General features: G+C 50.0%; 1 protein-coding gene across 1 annotated transcript in view; it reads right to left on the bottom strand.

Annotated features, from left to right (window-relative positions):
• rtn4ip1 (reticulon 4 interacting protein 1) overlaps positions 1-21,173 on the bottom strand; it is a 72,590-nt gene that overhangs the window by 39,407 nt on the left and 12,010 nt on the right. The window contains exons 3-5 of the mRNA XM_038799245.1: positions 15,228-15,296; positions 6,912-7,036; positions 2,884-2,932 (exon numbers count right to left, since the gene is read on the bottom strand). Of these exons, the coding sequence (XP_038655173.1) occupies positions 2,884-2,932; positions 6,912-7,036; positions 15,228-15,296 (243 nt within the window). The remainder of the gene's footprint in view (positions 1-2,883; positions 2,933-6,911; positions 7,037-15,227; positions 15,297-21,173) is intronic.

The raw sequence follows: 21,173 nt of genomic DNA, 5'->3' as shown, positions 1-21,173 counted from the left end.
AAAGCATCCTTGACGAACATCCAAATTAATGCACAAAGCAATAGTTGGTTGGTTTGCAGCACAGGAATGTTCAGTAATTTAACTGAATTACAATTGAGCCATTTGGAAATTGTTCGCCTGCACACCTAAATTGGTCAGGGCCAGTTACGAGACCCTGCAGTTGACAGAATAAAGCAAAGATTGGGTACAATTTTCTATTGACGGACTGATTTTGGAAAACTTAATTTAAGTTGGTGCTACTGAGATTAAGGGGAGAGGGGTGTGGGGAGAGTCTCTACATTTTTACTAATCAGACCCAATGTGGGAAAATTGCTGGGATTACTGAGAATGGAGTACTTATCAAACACAAACTCTTTAGAGAAAAGAGCCTTTTTCAATTGTCCCCGATATCAAGGAATTCCCGAACCACAATCAGAAGAAATAAGATTATGTTAATTGGAGCAGACGCAATGCCAAGACAGAACGGGCTGGATTCTCCAATTTTGCAGCTAAGTGCCGACGCCGGCGTGGAAACTGTGGCGTATTACGATGCAAAAATCAGCGCCAAACTCTCACCGATTCCGGGACCGGTGAGGGGCTAGCAGCAGCGCCGGGTAAAGCTCTCGTCTCCCGCGCCAAAAATGGTCAGAGAATGGCCGGGTCCGTGGCCACTCGTGCGCAAGGCGACAACCTGCACGGTCGCGCTGTACAACATGGCGGCTGCCACATGAGGGCCCGACCAGCCAGATAGTGCCCCGTGGACCCCCCCCCCCCCCCTCGCCACCCCCGGACCACCCCCACCATCTCCCCAGCCCTCGCCGAAACTCCCCCGGCCAGCAGCACGGCTCTCCCCCACGAAAACTGAGAGGTTGACGAAAACTGAGAGCACAAGTCAACCGCGCCGTCGGGAACTCGGCCCATCGGGGGTGGAGCTTCGGGGAGGGCCTTCAGGTGATGTCCTGAGGCCGTCCCAACGACGTGCGGTGCACTCCCCGATGACACCGTTTTGGAATGGGAGGAGCATCCAAAAATAGGCACGTCCCCGATTCGGTCGTACAAAGGGATTCTCCACCCAATCGCCGATTACGATATCGCGCGCAGAGTGTTTGCAGAAGACAAGGCCCTGCAGATTAATATATGTACCTTCCAGCAACTGGAAGTAACAAAAGCATGGGAGGGGGTGGGGGGGTAAACAACAGTTCCCTATGGCAACTTGTCTCCTTTGAAATTAAACAAAAGCTTGCAGGGCCGGGGGGGAGGGGCGGGCACCTGTTGCCCGGTGTACTCTCCATGACGATGCCGTGACCAATACTTCCACTTGCCAGCCAGCCACCCGATCAGTACCCATTTCTAATGCATTATAAATTGCTTCTCTCTTTGAAATTTGTCACTCTGGAGCCTGCCCTCATGAGCGCAAGGCAAAAAAGCTTCAACAGCTTGTTATTTTTTTCATAAGTATGGAAGTTCTATTAAGCAATTAAATACGAGAAATGGGAAGAAATGACAGAGCTGTGGAAGAGCCTCCAAGGGTCAGAAGGGTTAAATGGCCTCTTTCTATGCTGTAATATTCAATGACTCGGGGGCAAGCAGGATGCAGATCGGGTCAGCCATGATCGAGTCAGCCATGATCTTATTAGATTAATGGGGAGGCTCGAGGGGCCGAATGGCCTACCCTTCCTCCTTCGTCACATATGTTTGTAAAGCTTTAATGAGCACATTTTAATACAAATTAAATGGTAAAATGCTGATCATGTGTGTGCCGTGTTAACTTTCACAGAAAGTGCTGCATGGTCAGCAGATGACAGTCACGCTGGGTTGCCCCGAACAGGCGCCGGAATGTGGCGACTAGGGGCTTTTCACAGTAACTTCATTTAGGGGCTGTTTAGCTCACAGGGCTAATCGCTGGCTTTGAAAGCAGACCAAGGCAAGCCAGCAGCACGGTTCGATTCCCGTAACAGCCTCCCCGAACAGGCGCCGGAATGTGGCGACTAGGGGCTTTTCACAGTAACTTCATTTGAAGTCTACTCGTGACAATAAGCGATTTTCATTTAGTTAGCAATCTCAGAGAGAAGTGTGTCCCAGGATGCCTACAATCATAAAGATGGATTCCAAGCCAAAGGAGATATTAAAAAGCAGGACCAAAAGATTGGTCCAAGGTGTGGGATTTATAGAAAATCTTCAAGGGGTTTTAAAATGAGAGGGAATTCCAGAGCTTCGGGCCTCAATGGCTGAATATGGACAACCACCAAAGGAACGTTCATAAAGATGGCGACGCACAAGAAATGTCAAAAGACATCAGCCTGCATGGTTCCCCTCCTTTTTGTAGATTTTAGTTTAAATTAGCAATATGTTTTACCAAGTCGGGAAAAAAAAAAATCCTTCCTGGCTCTCCCGAATGAAGTAGCTGCCAACCAGTGTTTGTACATGAGGGGAGGCCGGCCAAAACCAGCGAGGAAGAGGAAACCGGAGCCAAATAACAAAACAAACTGGTGGGAAAATCGAAAATTGGCAAATACCCTCGTCAAATTAAATAATCATCTGTCGGTGCAACACTGACGTACACACAAAGCTTTTTCTTTGGGTGGCTTATACCTGCTCAGAAATTGTTTGGCCAGGAAAATTTCCCAAGCACCAATTTGGATTTGGGCCCATTAACTTTCTGCAGAATTGGATTGGAAGTGAGACAAGAGTGGGAGGAAAAGAAGTAACTTTTAGATCTGATCCAGAGGCAAATCAGATTTGACAGACAAGGCAGTGTCCATAAATTAACAATTAAAAAAAAAATCTTCATAGTTTTACAAAAAGAAAACTTGAACTTTCGTACTCACTTGATTGTGTTAAAACATGGCAAGACACTTCAGAGGAGCATTATATCATTTATTAACAAACACATCTTCTCTTTACCTGAATAGCAAAGGTACCAATTCCTCCAGATCCCCCAAGGATCAGAACCCTATGAGCAAGAAGCAAAAGAAAATTCAGCATTGTGAAAGCCAGTAATCTACACTTCCAACAATTTAGATGCCCGGATATTAGTGTCCTTAGCAAAAAAAAAAATCAAGTTCAGGGGAATGTTAATCGTTATGTTGGATTCATTCAGTTATTGAATGCTCTTGCTCTTTTTTTATTCATTCATGAGATATGGGTGTTGTTGGCTAGGTCAGCATTTATTGCCCATCCCTAATTTCCCTTCAGAAGGTGGTGCTGAGCTGCCTTCTTAAACCACTGCAGTTCCGGAGGTGTAGGTACACCCTCTGTGCTGTTAGAGAGGGAGTTCCAGGATTTTGCCCCAGCAACAGTGACGGAACGGCAATATATTTCCAAGTCAGGATGGAGAGTGGCTTGGAGGGGAGCATCCAAGTGGTTGTGTTCCCAGATATCTGCTGTCCTTGACCTTCTAGATGGCTGTGGTCATGAGTTTGGAAGCTGCTAAGGAACCTTGGTGAGATCCTACAGGGCATCTTGTAGATGGTACGCATGGCTGCCACTTTTCACTGGTGGTGGAGGGTTTGAATGTTTGTAGATGGGCTGCCAATCAAGCGGGCTGCTTTGTCTTGGATGGTGTCGAGCATCTTGAGTGTTCTTGGAGCTGCACTCATCCAGGCAAGTGGAGAATATTCCATTAAACACTTGACTTGTGCCTTGTAGGTGGTGAACAGTCTTTGGGAGTCAGGAGGTGCGTTACTCACCACAGGATTCTTAAGTTTTGGACCTGTCCTATTAGCCACATTATCTATATGGCTAGCTCAGTTCAGTTCTCATCAATAGTAACCTCCAGGATGTTTATGTTGAGGGATTCACTGATGGTAAGGTTAAGAGGTGATGGCTAGACTCTCTTTTGTTAGAGATGGTCATCATGTGCCAGTTAAAGCCACAAGAATGTAACATGCCACTTGTTAACCCAAGCCTGGATACTGTCCAGGTCTTGCTGCATTTGGACATGGACTGCTTCAGTATCTGAGTCATCGTGAATGGTGCTGAACAATGTGCAATAAACATCCCTACTTCTCAGCTTGTGATGGAGGAAAGGCCATTGATAAAGCAACTGATGTAGTGGGAGGGGGGGGGGGGGGGGGGGGGGCCTCCGCAGGTACAACATTTCTAGTTTGGTGGGGAGAGTGAAAGCTGATCTGGCAAGGTGGGATGGTCTCCCTCTGTCACTGGCAGGTCGGGTACAGGCGGTTAAAATGTGTTGCCGCGATTTCTGTTTATTTTCCTTTTTTTTTTTATAAATTTAGATTAGCCAATTATTTTTTCCAATTAAGGGGCAATTTAGTGTGGCCAATCCACCTACTCTGCACATTTTTGGGTTGTGGGGGCGAAACCCACGCAGACACGGGGAGAATGTGCAAACTCCACACGGACAGTGACCCAGAGCCGGGATCGAACCTGGGACCTCAGCGCCGTGAGGCGGTTGTGCTAACCACTAGGCCACCGTGCTGCCCTCTGTTTATTTTCCAATGCCTACCGATTTTCCTGCCAAAGGCTTTTTTCACAGATTGAAGGAATGATTACTTTATTCATATGCAGGAAATTTTACAACACCAGATTAAAGTCCAACATGTTTGTTTCAAACACTATCTTTCGGAGCACTGCTCCTTCCTTAGGTGAATGAAGAGGTATGTTCCAGAGACATATATATAGACAAATTAAAGATGCCAGACAATGCTTAGAATGCGAGCATTTGCAGGTAATTAAATCTTTACAGATCTAGAGATAGGGATAATCCCAGGTTAAAGAGGTGTGAATTGTCTCAAGGCAGGACAGTTGGTAGGATTTCACAAGCCCAGGCCAGATGGTGGGGGATGAATGTAATGCGACATGAATCCCAGGTCCCTATTGAGGCCGCACTCATGTGTGCGGAACTTAGCACATTCTCCCTGTGTCTGCGTGGGTTTCGCCCCCCACAACCCAAAGATATGCAAGGTAGGTGGATTGAACACGCTAAATTGCCCCTTAATTGGAAAAAATTAATTGGGTACTCCAAATTTTTTTTTTAAGTTTCTGCTCGGCGATTCTGCGTTATCGCGCGTCCTGAAGGACGCCTTGGAGAACGCTTACCCGGAGATCAGAGGCTGAATGCCCTTGACTGCTGAAGTGTTCCCCGACTGGAAAGGAACATTCCTGCCTGGTGATTGTCGCGCGATGTCCCTTCATTTGTTGTCGCAGAGTCTGCATGGTCTCGCCAATGCGCTACGTTTCGGGACATCCTTTCCTGCAGCGTATGCGGGAGACAACGTTGGCCGAGTCGCACGAGTATGTACTCCGTACCTGGTGGGTGGTGAGCAAAGAAGGCTGAGGGAGGGGGGAACCTGATTGAGGTGGCACAGATAGGGTGGATAGGAAGGTACTTTTCCCCTCAGCAGAGGGGTCAATAACCAAGGGGCATAGATTTAACGCAAGAGGCAGGAGGCTTGGAGCTGATGTGTGGAAAAGCTTTTTTCACCCAGAGGAAATCACTGACTGAAAGAGTGTAGGGGGGGGGGGGGGGGGGGGGGGGGGCTGGATGGGGGATCGTGAGATGGCAGTGAGCTGGGATCGAGCGACTTGGGGACCTGTTTACTGACGGCAGCTTTCCGTGCCTGGAGGATTTGGAGGGGTTTAAGCTTCCCGGTGGAAATGGGTTCCGTTACCTGCAGGTGAGGGACTTTGCGTGGGGGCCTTTCCTCACCTGCCGCCCCAGGGATACAGGTAGTGTCGAAAATGGGAGTGGGGGGAGGGGAAGATTTAGGAAATTTATAAAGAGCTCATGGAATGGGAGGGGGATCCAATAGCAGAAGTGAAGCGAAAGTGGGAGGAAGGATTGGGCAAGGAGATAGAGGCGGGGTTGTGCGAGAATGCCCCGAATAGAGTCAACGCGTTCACGTCGTGTGCCAGGCTTAGCCCAATACAATTCAAGGTGGTCCAAGGGGGCATATGACTGTATGAGCAGGTTCTTTAAAGGGGTGGAGGATAGGTGTGGGCATTGTGCGGGAGGGCCCGCAAATCATGTCCACATGTTTTGGACACGTCCGAAGCTTAGGGGGTTTTGACGAGGATTTGCCGATGTCATGTCAACATGAAGGCACGGGTGGTTCTGAGTCCAGAGGTGGCGGTTTTTGTGGCATTGGAAGACCCGGGGGTCCAGGGGGGGAGAGAGGCTGACGTTTTGGCCTTTGCCTCCCTGGTAGCCCGGAGACGGAACCCCCGAAATTGAAGGTATGGGTCAGTGACATGGTCGTGTTTCTCAGGCTTGAGAAGATCAAGTTCGCCCTGAGAGGATTGATGCTAGGGTTCGCCCGGAGGTGGCAGCTGTTTATCGACTTCTTTGGGGAACATTAAGCTGTCAGTAGATGTAGAGGGGGGTAAAGGGAAAGAGGGAGGCATGAGGGGCTGGTTAAGGTGGGAAATAGTTAGTGGGAAAGGGAGATTGGGGAACTGTGTCAGCCATGTTGGCTGGGTTTGGTTGGTTGTTATTTGTTTTGTTGTTTTTTCCTCTTGAAAATTAAAATTAAATTTTTTTTTAAAATTTAAAAGTATTTAAATGAGCACTTGGATTGCCACAGCATACAAGGCCAAGGGCCAGAAAATGGAATTAGAGAAGATCGGTGCTTGATGCCCACGCATATATGATGGGCCGAATGGACTTTCCACGATGTAAAAACTCTGACTCGAAAATGGAGAGAAAACACAAAACTGACCCAAGTTCTGAAATGAATTGCCCGACAGCTTACAGTCAATTCAGTGCATTCGGAGGAAAGTGAGGTAAGTGCATCAGGAAGAAAGGACATGTTGATGGGGTTAGATGGAGAGGAGAGCGAGGAGACTTATTTGGAGTAGAAGATTCAGCAGATTTGTTCCTGACTGTAATTGTGGTTGCCCTTTCACTACAGATACTGAAGGTATTAGAAAACAAGGCATTGGACAGGTTCAGCGAATAGCAGCTCCATTACCGTTTCCCTTTGCAGTTGTCTTTTTTCAGTCCTCCATTATTCACAAGGGCGGACCATGCTGTCAGTGCCACATAAGGTAAAGCTGCAGCTTGCCTGTGACTGAGAGCTTTAGGTTTGTGGGCCACCTAATATGAAATAAAAACACTGTTTAGTAAAATGGGCTAAAATTAAGCAACTATTTATTTTTCCTTCTGCCCCCTTTAAATAGAAAATAAGGCCCCCTTCTGCCTGATTTCACCCATCACCTGGGGACTGAAATCCCACCTAATGTACAATGGCACCAGGTCTATTTTCAATGCTTGAACAGCTGTCGATGGCAGTGGGGATACTAAAGCTTCACAGTTATCCGACAGCGGCAGTGCGTGGAAAGTGGATTGAGAAGAAAAGGGAATCAATTAGGGCCACTGCTCCCAATCACTATTTGATAACCTCATCCTGGCAAGTGTACATATGGGGATGGTAGAAGAAAAGGCACACGCACAATCACACCGTCTGGACTCGCAGACACAGACAGGCCGTCTGGACTCGCAGACACAGACAGGCCGTCTGGACTCGCAGACACACACAGGCCGTCTGGACTCGCAGACACACACAGGCCGTCTGGACTCGCAGACACACACAGGCCGTCTGGACTCGCAGACACACACAGGCCGTCTGGACTTGCAGACACAGACACACCGCCCGGACTCACAGACACACAGCCCGGACTCACAGACACACAGACACACCGCCCGGACTCACAGACACACAGACACACCGCCCGGACTCACAGACACACAGACACACCGCCCGGACTCACAGACACACAGACACACCGCCCGGACTCACAGACACACAGACACACCGCCCGGACTCACAGACACACAGACACAGACACACAGACACACAGACACACCGCCCGGACTCACAGACACAGCCCGGACTCACAGACACACACCGCCCGGACTCACAGACACACACCGCCCGGACTCACAGACACACACACACCGCCCGGACTCGCAGACACACACACACCGCCCGGACTCGCAGACACACACACACCGCCCGGACTCGCAGACACACACACACCGCCCGGACTCTCACACACCGCCCGGACTCACACATACCGCCCGGACTCACACATACCGCCCGGACTCACACACACCGCCCGGACTCACACACACCGCCCGGACTCGCAGACACACACACACACCGCCCAGACTCACACACACCGCCCGGACTCACAGACACACACACACCACCCGGACTCGCAGACACACACACACACACACACACCGCCCGGACTCACAGACACACACACACACCGCCCGGACTCTCAGACACACACACACACCACCCGGACTCGCAGAGACACACACACCGCCCGGACTCGCAGACACACACACACCGCCCGGACTCGCAGACACACACACACACCACCCGGACTCGCAGACACACACACACACCACCCGGACTCGCAGACACACACACACACCACCCGGAATCGCAGACACACACACACACACCACCCGGACTCGCAGACACACACACACACCGCCCGGACTTGCAGACACACACACCGCCCGGACTCGCAGACACACACACACACCGCCCGGACTCGCAGACACACACACACACCGCCCGGACTCACAGACAGCCACACACACACACACCGCCCGGACTCGCAGACACACACACACCACCCGGACTCACACACACCGCCCGGACTCACAGACACACACACACACCGCCCGGACTCTCAGACACACACACACACCACCCGGACTCACAGACACACACACACACCGCCCGGACTCACAGACACACACACACACCGCCCGGACTCTCAGACACACACACACACCGCCCGGACTCGCAGAGACACACACACCGCCCGGACTCAGACACACACACACCGCCCGGACTCGCAGACACACACACACCGCCCGGACTCGCAGACACACACACACACCACCCGGACTCGCAGACACACACACACACACCACCCGGACTCGCAGACACACACACACACACCACCCGGACTCGCAGACACACACACACACACCGCCCGGACTCACAGACACACACACACCGCCCGGACTCTCAGACACACACACACACCACCCGGACTTGCAGACACACACACACCGCCCGGACTTGCAGACACACACACACACACCGCCCGGACTCACAGACACACACACACCGCCCGGACTCTCAGACACACACACACACCACCCGGACTCGCAGAGACACACACACCGTCCGGACTTGCAGACACACACACACACAGCGCCCGGACTCACAGACACACACACACCGCCCGGACTTGCAGACACACACACACACACCGCCCGGACTCACAGACACACACACACCGCCCGGACTCTCAGACACACACACACACCACCCGGACTCGCAGAGACACACACACCGCCCGGACTCAGACACACACACACCGCCCGGACTCGCAGACACACACACACCGCCCGGACTCGCAGACACACACACACACCACCCGGACTCGCAGAGACACACACACACCGCCCGGACTCGCAGACACAGACACACACCGCCCGGACTTGCAGACACACACACACCACCCAGACTCGCAGACACACACACACCGCCCGGACTCGCAGAGACACACACACCGCCCAGACTCGCAGACACACACACACACACCACCCGGACTCGCAGACACACACACACACCACCCGGACTCGCAGAGACACACACACACCGCCCGGACTCGCAGAGACACACACACCACCCAGACTCGCAGACACACACACACCGCCCGGACTCGCAGACACAGACACACACCGCCCGGACCTGCAGACACACACACACCACCCAGACTCGCAGACACACACACACCGCCCGGACTCGCAGAGACACACACACCGCCCAGACTCGGAGACACACACGCACACACCACCTGGACTCGCAGACACACACACACACCACCCGGACTCGCAGAGACACACACACACCGCCCGGACTCGCAGACACAGACACACACCGCCCGGACTTGCAGACACACACACACCACCCAGACTCGCAGACACACACACACCGCCCGGACTCGCAGAGACACACACACACACCACCCGGACTCGCAGACACACACACACACCGCCCGGACTTGCAGACACACACACACCACCCAGACTCGCAGACACACACACACCGCCTGGACTCGCAGACACACACACACACCACCCGGACTCGCAGACACACACACACACACCACCCGGACTCGCAGACACACACACCGCCCGGACTCGCAGACACACACACACACACCGCCCGGACTCACAGACAGACACACACACACACCGCCCGGACTCGCAGACACACACACACCGCCCGGACTCGCAGACACACACACACCGCCCGGACTCGCAGACACACACACGCCGCCCGGACTCGCAGACACACACACACCGCCCGGACTCGCAGACACACACACACCGCCCGGACTCACAGACACACACACACACCGCCCGGACTCGCAGACACACACACACACACCGCCCGGACTCACAGACACACACACACCACCCGGACTCTCAGACACACACACACACCACCCGGACTCGCAGAGACACACACACCGCCCGGACTCGCAGACACACACACACCGCCCGGACTCGCAGACATACACACACCGCCCGGACTCGCAGACACACACACACCGCCCGGACTCACAGACACACACACACACCACCCGGACTCTCAGACACACACACACACCACCCGGACTCGCAGAGACACACACACCGCCCGGACTCAGACACACACACACCGCCCGGACTCGCAGACACACACACACACCACCCGAACTCGCAGACACACACACACACCGCCCGGACTCTCAGACACACACACACACCGCCCGGACTCACATACACACACACACCGCCCGGACTCAGACACACACACACCGCCCGGACTCGCAGACACACACACACCGCCCGGACTCGCAGACACACACACACACCACCCGAACTCGCAGAGACACACACACACCGCCCGGACTCGCAGACACAGACACACACCGCCCGGACTTGCAGACACACACACACCACCCAGACTCGCAGACACACACACACCGCCCGGACTCGCAGAGACACACACACCGCCCGGACTCACAGACACACACACACCGCCCGGACTCGCAGACACACACACACCGCCCGGACTCGCAGACACACACACACCGCCCAGACTCGCATACACACACACACCGCCCAGACTCGCAGACACACACACACCGCCCAGACTCGCAGACACATGCACTGGGTTTGGGTCGAGATAAGGAGTTTGCAAACAGGTCAGTGCCTTCAGGCGATATGCCCCTCGTCACTGCTATCTGTACTGTTAAGAGCTGAATGTAAAACACCCTTCCCTGTCTCCCATTTTTCTGCAGATCACAGGAACAGGAGCAGGCCACTCAGCCCTTTAAGCCTGCCCCACCATTCAATTAGATCATGGTTAATCTGAAATGAGGCGTGCGGGCCAGGGACAATGAGCCTGCCAAAAAGGGAGAGACAGCAGCTTAACCTTTCACCTTTCCCAGCAAGTCAGCTACGTCAGAGACTCGGAGTTCTGTATAAAGCGGGGCATCAATTCAATTCCAATGTCAACCCAATTTTGTTATATTCCATCATAACGTCAATGTATTTCAGCACAGAAAAATGCTACTTTGACAAAAATAACATTCTTACGGATGAGAGATGAATGCAGCTCATTTGATATAACATAACAGGAGATTTGAAAGACTGGCTTTGTTAATTGGATGGTGGACTCACAATACCGTTTTTAATCAGTGTCGAGGACATGGGTCCATTTAGAAAAATGAAAGCTTATTAAAAATTGTACTCCCATAGACAATAACCTACTAGCTATGTTGGTCAAATGATAACAATTCTAGTTTGAAGAACATTAATTCGAATCCTAGTGTGAAACGACCCTCTCCAAGTGTCTGAAATATCCCACTAATACTTCACTAGAGGGCACTGTTCCCCAGTTTCACACACCCAAACTAAACCTGGCTGCCGGGTTTTCTGACGAAGGGTAGCGATCGTGTCTACCTGCCAGTATTGTTAAGGAGACTACAGCTAGAATAGATCCAAAGGCATGTGTACAGCGAAAGGAAGGTCAGACTCAGCTGTGACTCCTCGCTTGGTTCCCTGAGGTTGAAGAGCACAGAAACAGGCTATTCAGCTCAACCGGCTGCTCCGTGTCAGTCTTAACGCTCCGCATGAGCCCCCTCTTCATCCTCACTCAATCAACATCACCTTTTATTAATTTCTTCCTCAGGCATTTGCCCAGTCTCCCGGACTATTCCTTGTGGTCGCGAATACTGCAATCCTAATCGTTCTCTGGGTGAAGAGGTTTCCCCGGAATTTCCTACTGGATTTACAAGTGACTACCTTCTATTTATGGCCCATGGTCTCAGACTCCGTCACAAGTGGAAACATCCTCCCCACGTCCACCCTACATAACCTGTACCTAATTCTGAGGGTTCCTATCAGGTTTTACCTCAATCTTCTCTCTCTTTTCTGGAGAAAAAAGAGCCCCAGCCTGTTCAGTGTTTGCTTATGGGCCTCACCTCTCATTTCTGCAATTACCTTTGGAAACGCTAACATGCATTGCAGCCTCCCAGGTCACCCAAGGGAACAGAGTGCAGACTATGCCCCAGCAATAGCGAGTGCCTTCAGGAGCAGAGGGGAAGCGTTCAGAGTGCAAACTATAAAACAACAATTAACGTTTGTTCCATTTTACATACAGGCAAGGATTATCATAGGCCAGTAACAGGCATCAGCTTCAGGAACAGATGTGGGCAACGCAGCCCTTCGACCTGCTTCTCCATTCAATGACATCAAGGTCGGTCTGCAAAACAACTCCATCACCTCATCCTTGCTCCATATCCCTCGATATTCTAACTAAACAGAAATCTACCAATCTCAGCCTCGAAAAGTCTAATCGACCCCGCATCGATTGCCTTTAGGAGTCAGAATAGAACCCATGTGCGTAATAGTGCTCCCTGATTTCCTTCCTTAAATGACCTAGCTCTCATTTTAGGATTATGTCCCCTCGTTCTTAATTCCCCCACTCCCACCCGAGGGAGTTGTCTCTCCGTATCTGTCAAACTGATTTCAACGTCTCAATTAGCTCAGCTCTCAGTCTCAACAATTAATGGAATTCAGGCTAAGCTTCTGCAAAGTGCCCTCGTGATTTAATCCTCTAAACCTTAATTTAGGGTTATGAACTATGATTCTGCTCAATCTGCACCCAGCACCTTTTCCAAGACCAATACAAGTTCCAGGAAGTATGGCGCTCAACACTGATTGCAATACTTCTGACAGAGGCTCGGTACAGCGAACACAATCATTCTTTTGCTTTGTATCCCAGCCCCTTCGAGATAAAGGCCAGCATTCAATTAGTCTCCCGGATTGCTTATTCTTGTGCCTAGCTTTAAACGGTTTGTGTACACAGAATCCCAAATCTCTTCGCTCCCCGTGGAGTAGTTCATTTCTCAGCATTGAAACATTTATCCTGACTTACATTTCTTCGGTCCAAAGTGGACGGCTTCACACTCATCACGCTGAGATGACATTACGTGAAGGACGGCACAGTGGCAAGCACTGCTGCCTCACAGCATCAGGGATGCGGGACCAATTCCGGCCTCGGGTGACTGTGTGGAGTTTGCCCGTTCTCCCCGTGTCTGCGTGGGTTTCCTCACAGTCGAAAGGTTTGCAGGTTAGGTGGATTGGCCATGATAAATTGCCCCTTGGTGCCCAAAAGGTCTGGTTGCGTTACATGAATGGGGCGGGTGCATGGACCTCGGTAGAGTGCTCTTTCAGAAGGTCAGTGCAGACTCGATAGGCCGAATGGCCTCCTCTGCACTGCAGGGGTTTTATGATTTCAGCTGAAGTGGTGTTGCACCAAAGAGACTGAACCGATAGGGTAGGCTTTCCCCCACCTCTTCCTGCAGGCAAACAGCATGCCCTTGGATTTCATTCTGCTGCCACCATGAATCGGCATGCCCGACAAAATACTCGCCCAATACATTTCTCCATCAATGGCCAGAATAAATCAGCCAATTAACGTTCTACAAACTGAACTGTTTTCATTTGGTGTGGTCATGGCTTATTAGTGTAGCTGTGCGCAGAACACAACTTAAATTGGGCTGTGGTGCTAATGAGAAGTTAGGACTAAGCAATAAATGAAAAGTCACAGATATAAGCGGGGGGGGAATGTTTAGATACATGCAGGTTCAAACCTTTGCCGGAAAGGAGGTACAGAGCTTCCCAGTAGAGCCGACATCCACATTGCTGGAGGAGGTGCTGACGACAGGGGGACTGGAGAAGGGGGTAGTATCGGCGGTTTACGGGGCTATTTTGGAAGAGAAGAAGGCACCACTGGACGGGATCGAGGAAGAGTTGGGAGAGGATATGGAGGAGGGGTTCTGGTGTGAGGTGCTCCGGAGGGCGAATGCCTCCACCTCGTGTGCGGGGTTGGGGCTGATACAGCTGAAGGTGGTGTATAGAGCGCACATTCTGGAAGGAGGTGTTTAGGGTAATCTCTAAAGTGGTGCACGTGAAACTGGACCCGGGCCGTCGGGAGGCCATATTCGGGGGGTCGGACTAGCCAGGGTTGGAAACGGGTGCGGAGGCAGATGTTGTTGCCTTCGCCTCGTTGATCGCCCGAAGGCGGATCCTGTTAGGGTGGAGATCAACCTCTCCACCCTGTGCCCTGGCGTGACGGGGATTCTTGGCACTTGAAAAGGTCAAATTTGAACTGAGGGGAAGGATAGAGGGGTTCTACAATTCATGGGCGTTATTCATTATGCACTTTCGAGAATTCGATCACATCGAACATTGGGGGGGGGGGGGGGGGGGGGGGGGGCGACTGGGAGAGAAGAACTATGTGTTAATGGTGACTATGGGTGATTCCGGATTCCTTTTTGTCATTTGTTTATGTTAACATGCGGGCTGGTGTTTGGGGTTTGGTGGGAGGATGGGAATGTTGTTATTGATATGGGGATTGACATTACATTCATTACTGATAAAAAAAATGATAAGTCACAGATATAGGCAAGGATCGGTATCGGACAAAATCTCCCAGCTTTAAAGAACTTATGGCCAGTTATCCTTTTTATCTCCTGTCTGTCCGACATTACATCCAAGAGGAGACATCAAGACTTGCACAGCTGTTTGACCAGAAAAAAAACACATTACGCACATTCTCCACCACAAAAGCAGGGCGAGACGGCAAATGGTCCCACGTTAGCGGCTAAAGTTCTCGTGTCCCTGCTCATCGTACCTCATTTGCACTTGCCACAACAAATTCTGCCAACGTTCCCTGTTTCCAGGGTGGCACCGCTGCCCAGACCTGCAAAAACAACACCAACAGTTCAAAAGATCAAGCAAAGCGTCCTATTTTGAACAATAACTTACATTTATAGGACGCCTTTAACATAGTGAAACATCTCAAGTAATCTGACAGGAATTGACACCGAGGACATATTTGGACTTCAGAAATAATAATAAAGAAACAGAGTTCAGATCATGCCTTTCATTAACTTCGGACACCTGAAAGAAACTTGACACCAATTTAGCACCCCTGATAGGTGTAGGATACATAATGATCAGATAATCTGCGTAGCAATGTTGGTTGAGGGATAAATCTTGGCTAGGACAATGGGGACAACTCCCCTATTCCCCTTCGAATAATGCCATGAGATCTTTCATAGGGCAGACGGGGTCTCGGTCTCACAACACATCTGAAAGGCAACACGACCGACAATATAACAATAATAATCTTCATTGTCACAAGTAGGTTTACATTAACACTGCAATGAAGTTACTGTGAAAATCCCCTAGTCGCCTGTTCAGGTACACAGAGGAAGAATTCCGAATGTCCAAATTACCTAACAGCACACCTTTTGGGGCTTGTGGGAGGAAACCGGAGCACCCGGAGGAAACCCACGCAGACATGGGGAGAACGTGCAGACTCTGCACAGACAGTGACCCAAGTCGGGAATCAAACCTGGGACCCTGGTGCTGTGAAGCAACAGTGTTAACCACTGTGCCACCGTGCCGCCCAATACACATTCTGAATTCTCCCTCAGTGTACCCGAACAGGTGCCAGAATGTGGCGACTAGGGTCTTTTCACAGTAATGTCATTGCAGTGTTAATGTAAGCCTACTTGTGACAATAATTAAGATTATTATTATGTTATTCAGCACTCCCTCAGTTCTGCACTGGAGTGTCAGCCTAGATCATGTGGCCAACTCCCTGGAGTGAGACATGAATCTGCACCCTTCTGGCGCAGAGGCAAGTGTGCTGCCACAGAAACAGCCGACATCCATTGGAAATTGTCATGGCGACCCCGTCAACTATTTTCTCCTCCCCTTCTCTTCCCCCTCCGTGTTGAGAGAGTGCTCCACCAGAACTTGCTATTCTGCATAACTGTCCTCAAGCCATCATTCTTTATGTGTCAGGCTAAACAAAAATCGGCGGTGAGGGCAATTTTGTTTAAAGAGATAACTTGTTAAATATTTGACAGTTGCTTCAAGAAATAAAAGTAAGTGACTCACTTGTTCCATACACACTCCTATTCCGTGCAGTGGACATTCTGAAGGAGATTCGCCCTCAGTCAATAAAGACTGCTCATTTAAAACCACTCCTATCGGACTGCCGAATAAAAAGGATCCTGCTCTCCGAGCAGATCATTAATTCATTGCACAATATGAAAGGCGGTCCTTATCTTCCATCTATACTGGGTTCATTACCTCGAGGTTTATGTTCTCCAATGCTCTCTTCAGCAGCCTGAGTGCATTAATCTTGCATTACTATCAGCCATCGAAAACACTGTTAACCCTGTACTCACCCACACTGAGACCAACCAACCTTCCTCATTCTCCCCAAAGTCTACTGACTGGCATGTTTGCCACAATGAATCAACATCAAAACTCTCTTAGTTTTCAAACTCCTTCTGTGGTCTGGTCCCATCCCGTCGTCTTCTAACTTCAACAACTGGAGCCAAAGTACTGATCCTTGTGGTGGTCACAGCCTGCCAACACGACAATGACCCACTTAGATCTTCTCTCCGTTGTCTGCCGGGGAATCGATCCTTAATCCATACCAGTATATTGCCTCATAACTCGCGTATTTTTATTTTGCTTCATGCCACCATTTAACTGGGCAGAGTCAGGTCTGTAATCATTTACTGATGGCAGATTTCCTTGTGCCCTTGCCTCAGAATCAGTAGGTGTGGATCCAAATCCCAATGCAGAGACATGAATAATTAATCCAGGTTATCACTTCAGTGGAACACTAAGGGCCTACTGCACTGCCCTAGCCGCCGCATTTTAAAGAACAAAGAAATGGAAAGCAGAGGAACAGACCCTTCAGCCCTCCAAGCCTGCACCGACCATGCTGCCCGTCGAAACTAAAATCTTCTACACTTCCAGGATCCATATCACTCTATTCCCATCCTATTCATGTAGTTGTCAAGATGCCCCTTAAACGTCACTATCATCCCTGCTTCCACCACCTCCTCCAGCAGTGAGTTCCAGGCACCCATTACCCTCTGTGTAAAAGACTTGCCTCGTACATCTCCTCTAAACCTTGCCCCTCGCACCTTAAACCTATGCCCCTTAGTAATTGACCCCTCTACCCTGGGAAAAAGTCTCTGACTATCTACTCTGTCTATGCCCTTCATAATTTTGTAGATCTCTCTATCAATATTCTTGAGGGTTCTACTATTCACTGTATATTCCCTACCTGTATTAGACCTTCCTAAATGCATCACCTCACATTTGTCCGGATTAAACTCCATCTGCCATCTCTCCGCCCAAGTCTCCAAACGATCTAAATCCTGCTGTATCCTCTGACAGTCCTCATCGCTATCCGCAATTCCACCAACCTTTGTGTCATCTGCAAACTTACTAATCAGATCAGTTACATTTTCCTCCAAATCATTTATATATACTACGAACAGCAAAGGTCCCAGCACTGAACCCTGCGGAACACCACTAGTCACAGCCCTCCAATCAGAAAAACACCCTTCCATTACTACTCTCTGCCTTCTATGACCTAGCCAGTTCTGTATCCATCTTACCTCTGATCTCGCGTGACTTTACCTTTTGTACCAGTCTGCCATGAGGGACCTTGTCAAAGGCCTTACTGAAATCCATACAGACAACATCCACTGCCCTACCTGCATCAATCATCTTTGTGACCTCCTTGAAAAACTCTATCAAGTTAGTGAGACACAACCTGCCCTTCACAAAACCGTGCTGCCTCGTGCTAATACGTCAATTTGCTTCCAAATGGGAGCAGATCCTGTCTCGAAGAATTCTCTCCAGTAATTTCCCTACCACTGACGTAAGACTCACCGGCCTTTAGTTCCCTGGGTTATCCTTGCTACCCTTCTTAAACAAAGGAACAACATTGGCTATTCTCCAGTCCTCCGGGACATCACCTGAAGACAGTTAGGATCCAAAGATTTCTGTCAAGGCCTCAGCAATTTCCTCTCTAGCCTCCTTCAGTATTCTGGGGTAGATCCCATCCGCCCCTGGGGACTTATCCACCTTAATATTTTTCAAGACGCCCAACACCTCGTCCTTTTGGATCTCAATGTGGCCCTCAACATCCACCAATTCCTTCTCTTTGGTGAATACTGATGCAAAGTATTCATTTAGTACCTTGCCCATTTCCTCTGGCTCCACATATAGATTCCCTATCCTCTCCTTCAGTGGGCCAACCCTTTCCCTGGCTACCCCCTTGCTTTTTATGTATGTGCAAAACGGTTTGGGATTTTCCTTAACCCTATTTGCCAATGACTTTTTGTGACCCCTTCTAGGCCTCCTAACTCCTTGCTTAAGTTCCTTCCTATTTTCTTTATATTCCACACAGGCTTCGTCTGTTCCCAGCCTTCCAGCCCTGACAAATGCCTCCTTTTTCTTTTTGACGAGGCCAACAATATCGCTCGTTATCCAAGGTTCCTGAAATTTGCCATATTTATCCTTCTTCCTCAAAGGAACATGCCGGTCCTGAATTTCTTTCAACTGACATTTGAAAGCCTCCCACATGTCAGATGTTGATTTAGCCTCAAACATCCGCCCCCAATCTAGGTTCTTCAGTTCCCGCCTAATATTGTTATAATTAGCCTTCCCCCAATTTAGCACATTCACCCTAGGACCACTCTTATCATTGTCCACCAGCACTTTAAAACTTACTGAATTATGGTCACTGTTCCCGAATTGCTCCCCTCCTGAAACTTCTATCACCTGGCCGGGCTCATTCCCCAATACCAGGTCCAGTACAGCCCCTTCCTTTGTTGGACTATATACATATTGTTTTAAGAAGCCCTCCTGGATGCTCCTTACAAACTCTGCCCCGTCTAAGCCCCTAGCACTAAGTGAGTCCCAGTCAATATTGGGGAAGTTGAAGTCTCCCATCACAACAACTCTGTTGTTTCTACTCTTTTCCCGCTGGCTGTTGGGAGGCCTGTAGTAAACCCCAACATTGTGACTGCACCCTTCTTATTCCTGATCTCTACCTAGATAGCCTCGCTGCCCTCGGAGGTGTCCTCCTGCAGTGCAGCTGTGATATTCTCCCTAACCAGTGGCGCATTTCGGATGAGATGCAAATGGAGGCCCTGTCTCGGACAGCTAGACATTATCCCTTGACACTGTTCAAGGAGCTGGGAAGGTTTTGCTGATGTCTTGGTCAATATTTATTCTAAAACCAACGTCACTATAACAGATTATCTGGTAATTATCACATTACTGTTTATGGCTCCTTGCTGTGCACCATCTGCCTGCCACATTTCCCACATTACATCAATGAGCAATCTTCAAAAGTACTTAATTGACTGTAAATGAAGTGTAAATATGCTACATATTATACGGTTCAGGAAGGAGTCCACACCAAGCCAAATCGGTTGAGTCAAAGGAAAAGGACAACAGATCAAGAGCAGAGCATAAATATAAAAGCAAAATTACTGCGGATGCTGGGATCTGAAACAAGAACGAGAAACTACTGGACAATCTCAGCAGATCTGACAGCATCTGTGGAGAGAGAAGGGAGCTAACGTTTCCAGTCTGTTGGAGATTAGAATGTGTCAATGGCAGAACTAAGGTGAACAGTGTGACAAAGGGCAACTAGGAACAGATGGCCCAAGTGGGGTGGGGGTTGGGGGGGGGGGGGGGGGGGGGGGGGGGAAACAATGTTGAGGGGAAAACAGATCAATGGAAGAAATGAAGATAAATTGATTGAAATAAAAGTGGGTGAAGGTGGAAGAGAGAGTTCACAGTCTGAAGTTGTGAAACTCAATGTTAAGTCCGGAAGGCTGCAACGTGCCTAATCGGAAGGTGAAGTTCTGTTCCTCTAGTTTGTGATGGGCTTCACTGGAACATTGCAGCAGGCCAAGGGTAGACATGCGGACAATAGAGCAGGACAGTGAGTTGAAATGGCAAGTGACAGGAAAGTCTGGTGTTCTGCAAAGCAGTCGCCCAGTCTGTGTTTAGTCTCTCTAATGTAGAGATGGGCCCGAGGTGATGAGCAGGGAGGAAGTAAAGGGTTTAGGTAACATACCTTCTGTGATTGCACAGGAAGGTGCCATGGGGAGAGGATGAGGTGCCGAGGGTGATGGAGGAGTGGACCAGGCTATCCTGCAGGGATACGGATGGGAAAGGTGTATTTGGTGGTGGCATCGTGCTGGGGTTGGCAGAACGGGGGGAAGGATGATTCTTTTAATGCGGAGACTGGTTGCATGGAAAAAGAGGACAAGGGGGACCCTATCCTGGTTATGGGAGGGAGGAGAGGGGGTGAGGACAGAGATGCAGGAAATAGGTCGGCCACAGTCTATGGGAAACCATGATTAAGAAAGAATGAAGACATGACAGCAGCACCATTTTGGAAAGTAGCATCATTGGATCAGATACAACGGAGTCGAAGAAGCTGGGAGAATGGGATGGAGTCCTTACAGGATGCGGGGTGTGAAGAGCAGCTGTAGGTGAGATGTCTGTGGGTTTGTAATGGATATTAGTGGACAGTCTATCCCCAGAAATTGAAACAGAAGTCAAGGAAACAAAGGGAATGGTTGGAGATAGACCATATGAAGGTGACAGAGGAGTGGAAATTACATTTATCCAGGTCCAGTCGGGAACATGAAGTGGCACCAAAACAGTCATCGATGTACTAATAAAAGAGTTGTGAGATGGAGCCAGAGAAGGACTGGAACAAGGAATGTGCCAC

Source organism: Scyliorhinus canicula, chromosome 6, assembly GCF_902713615.1.
Source record: "Scyliorhinus canicula chromosome 6, sScyCan1.1, whole genome shotgun sequence".
Classification (NCBI taxonomy): domain Eukaryota; kingdom Metazoa; phylum Chordata; class Chondrichthyes; order Carcharhiniformes; family Scyliorhinidae; genus Scyliorhinus; species Scyliorhinus canicula.
This window is presented reverse-complemented; position numbering and strand designations above follow the sequence as displayed.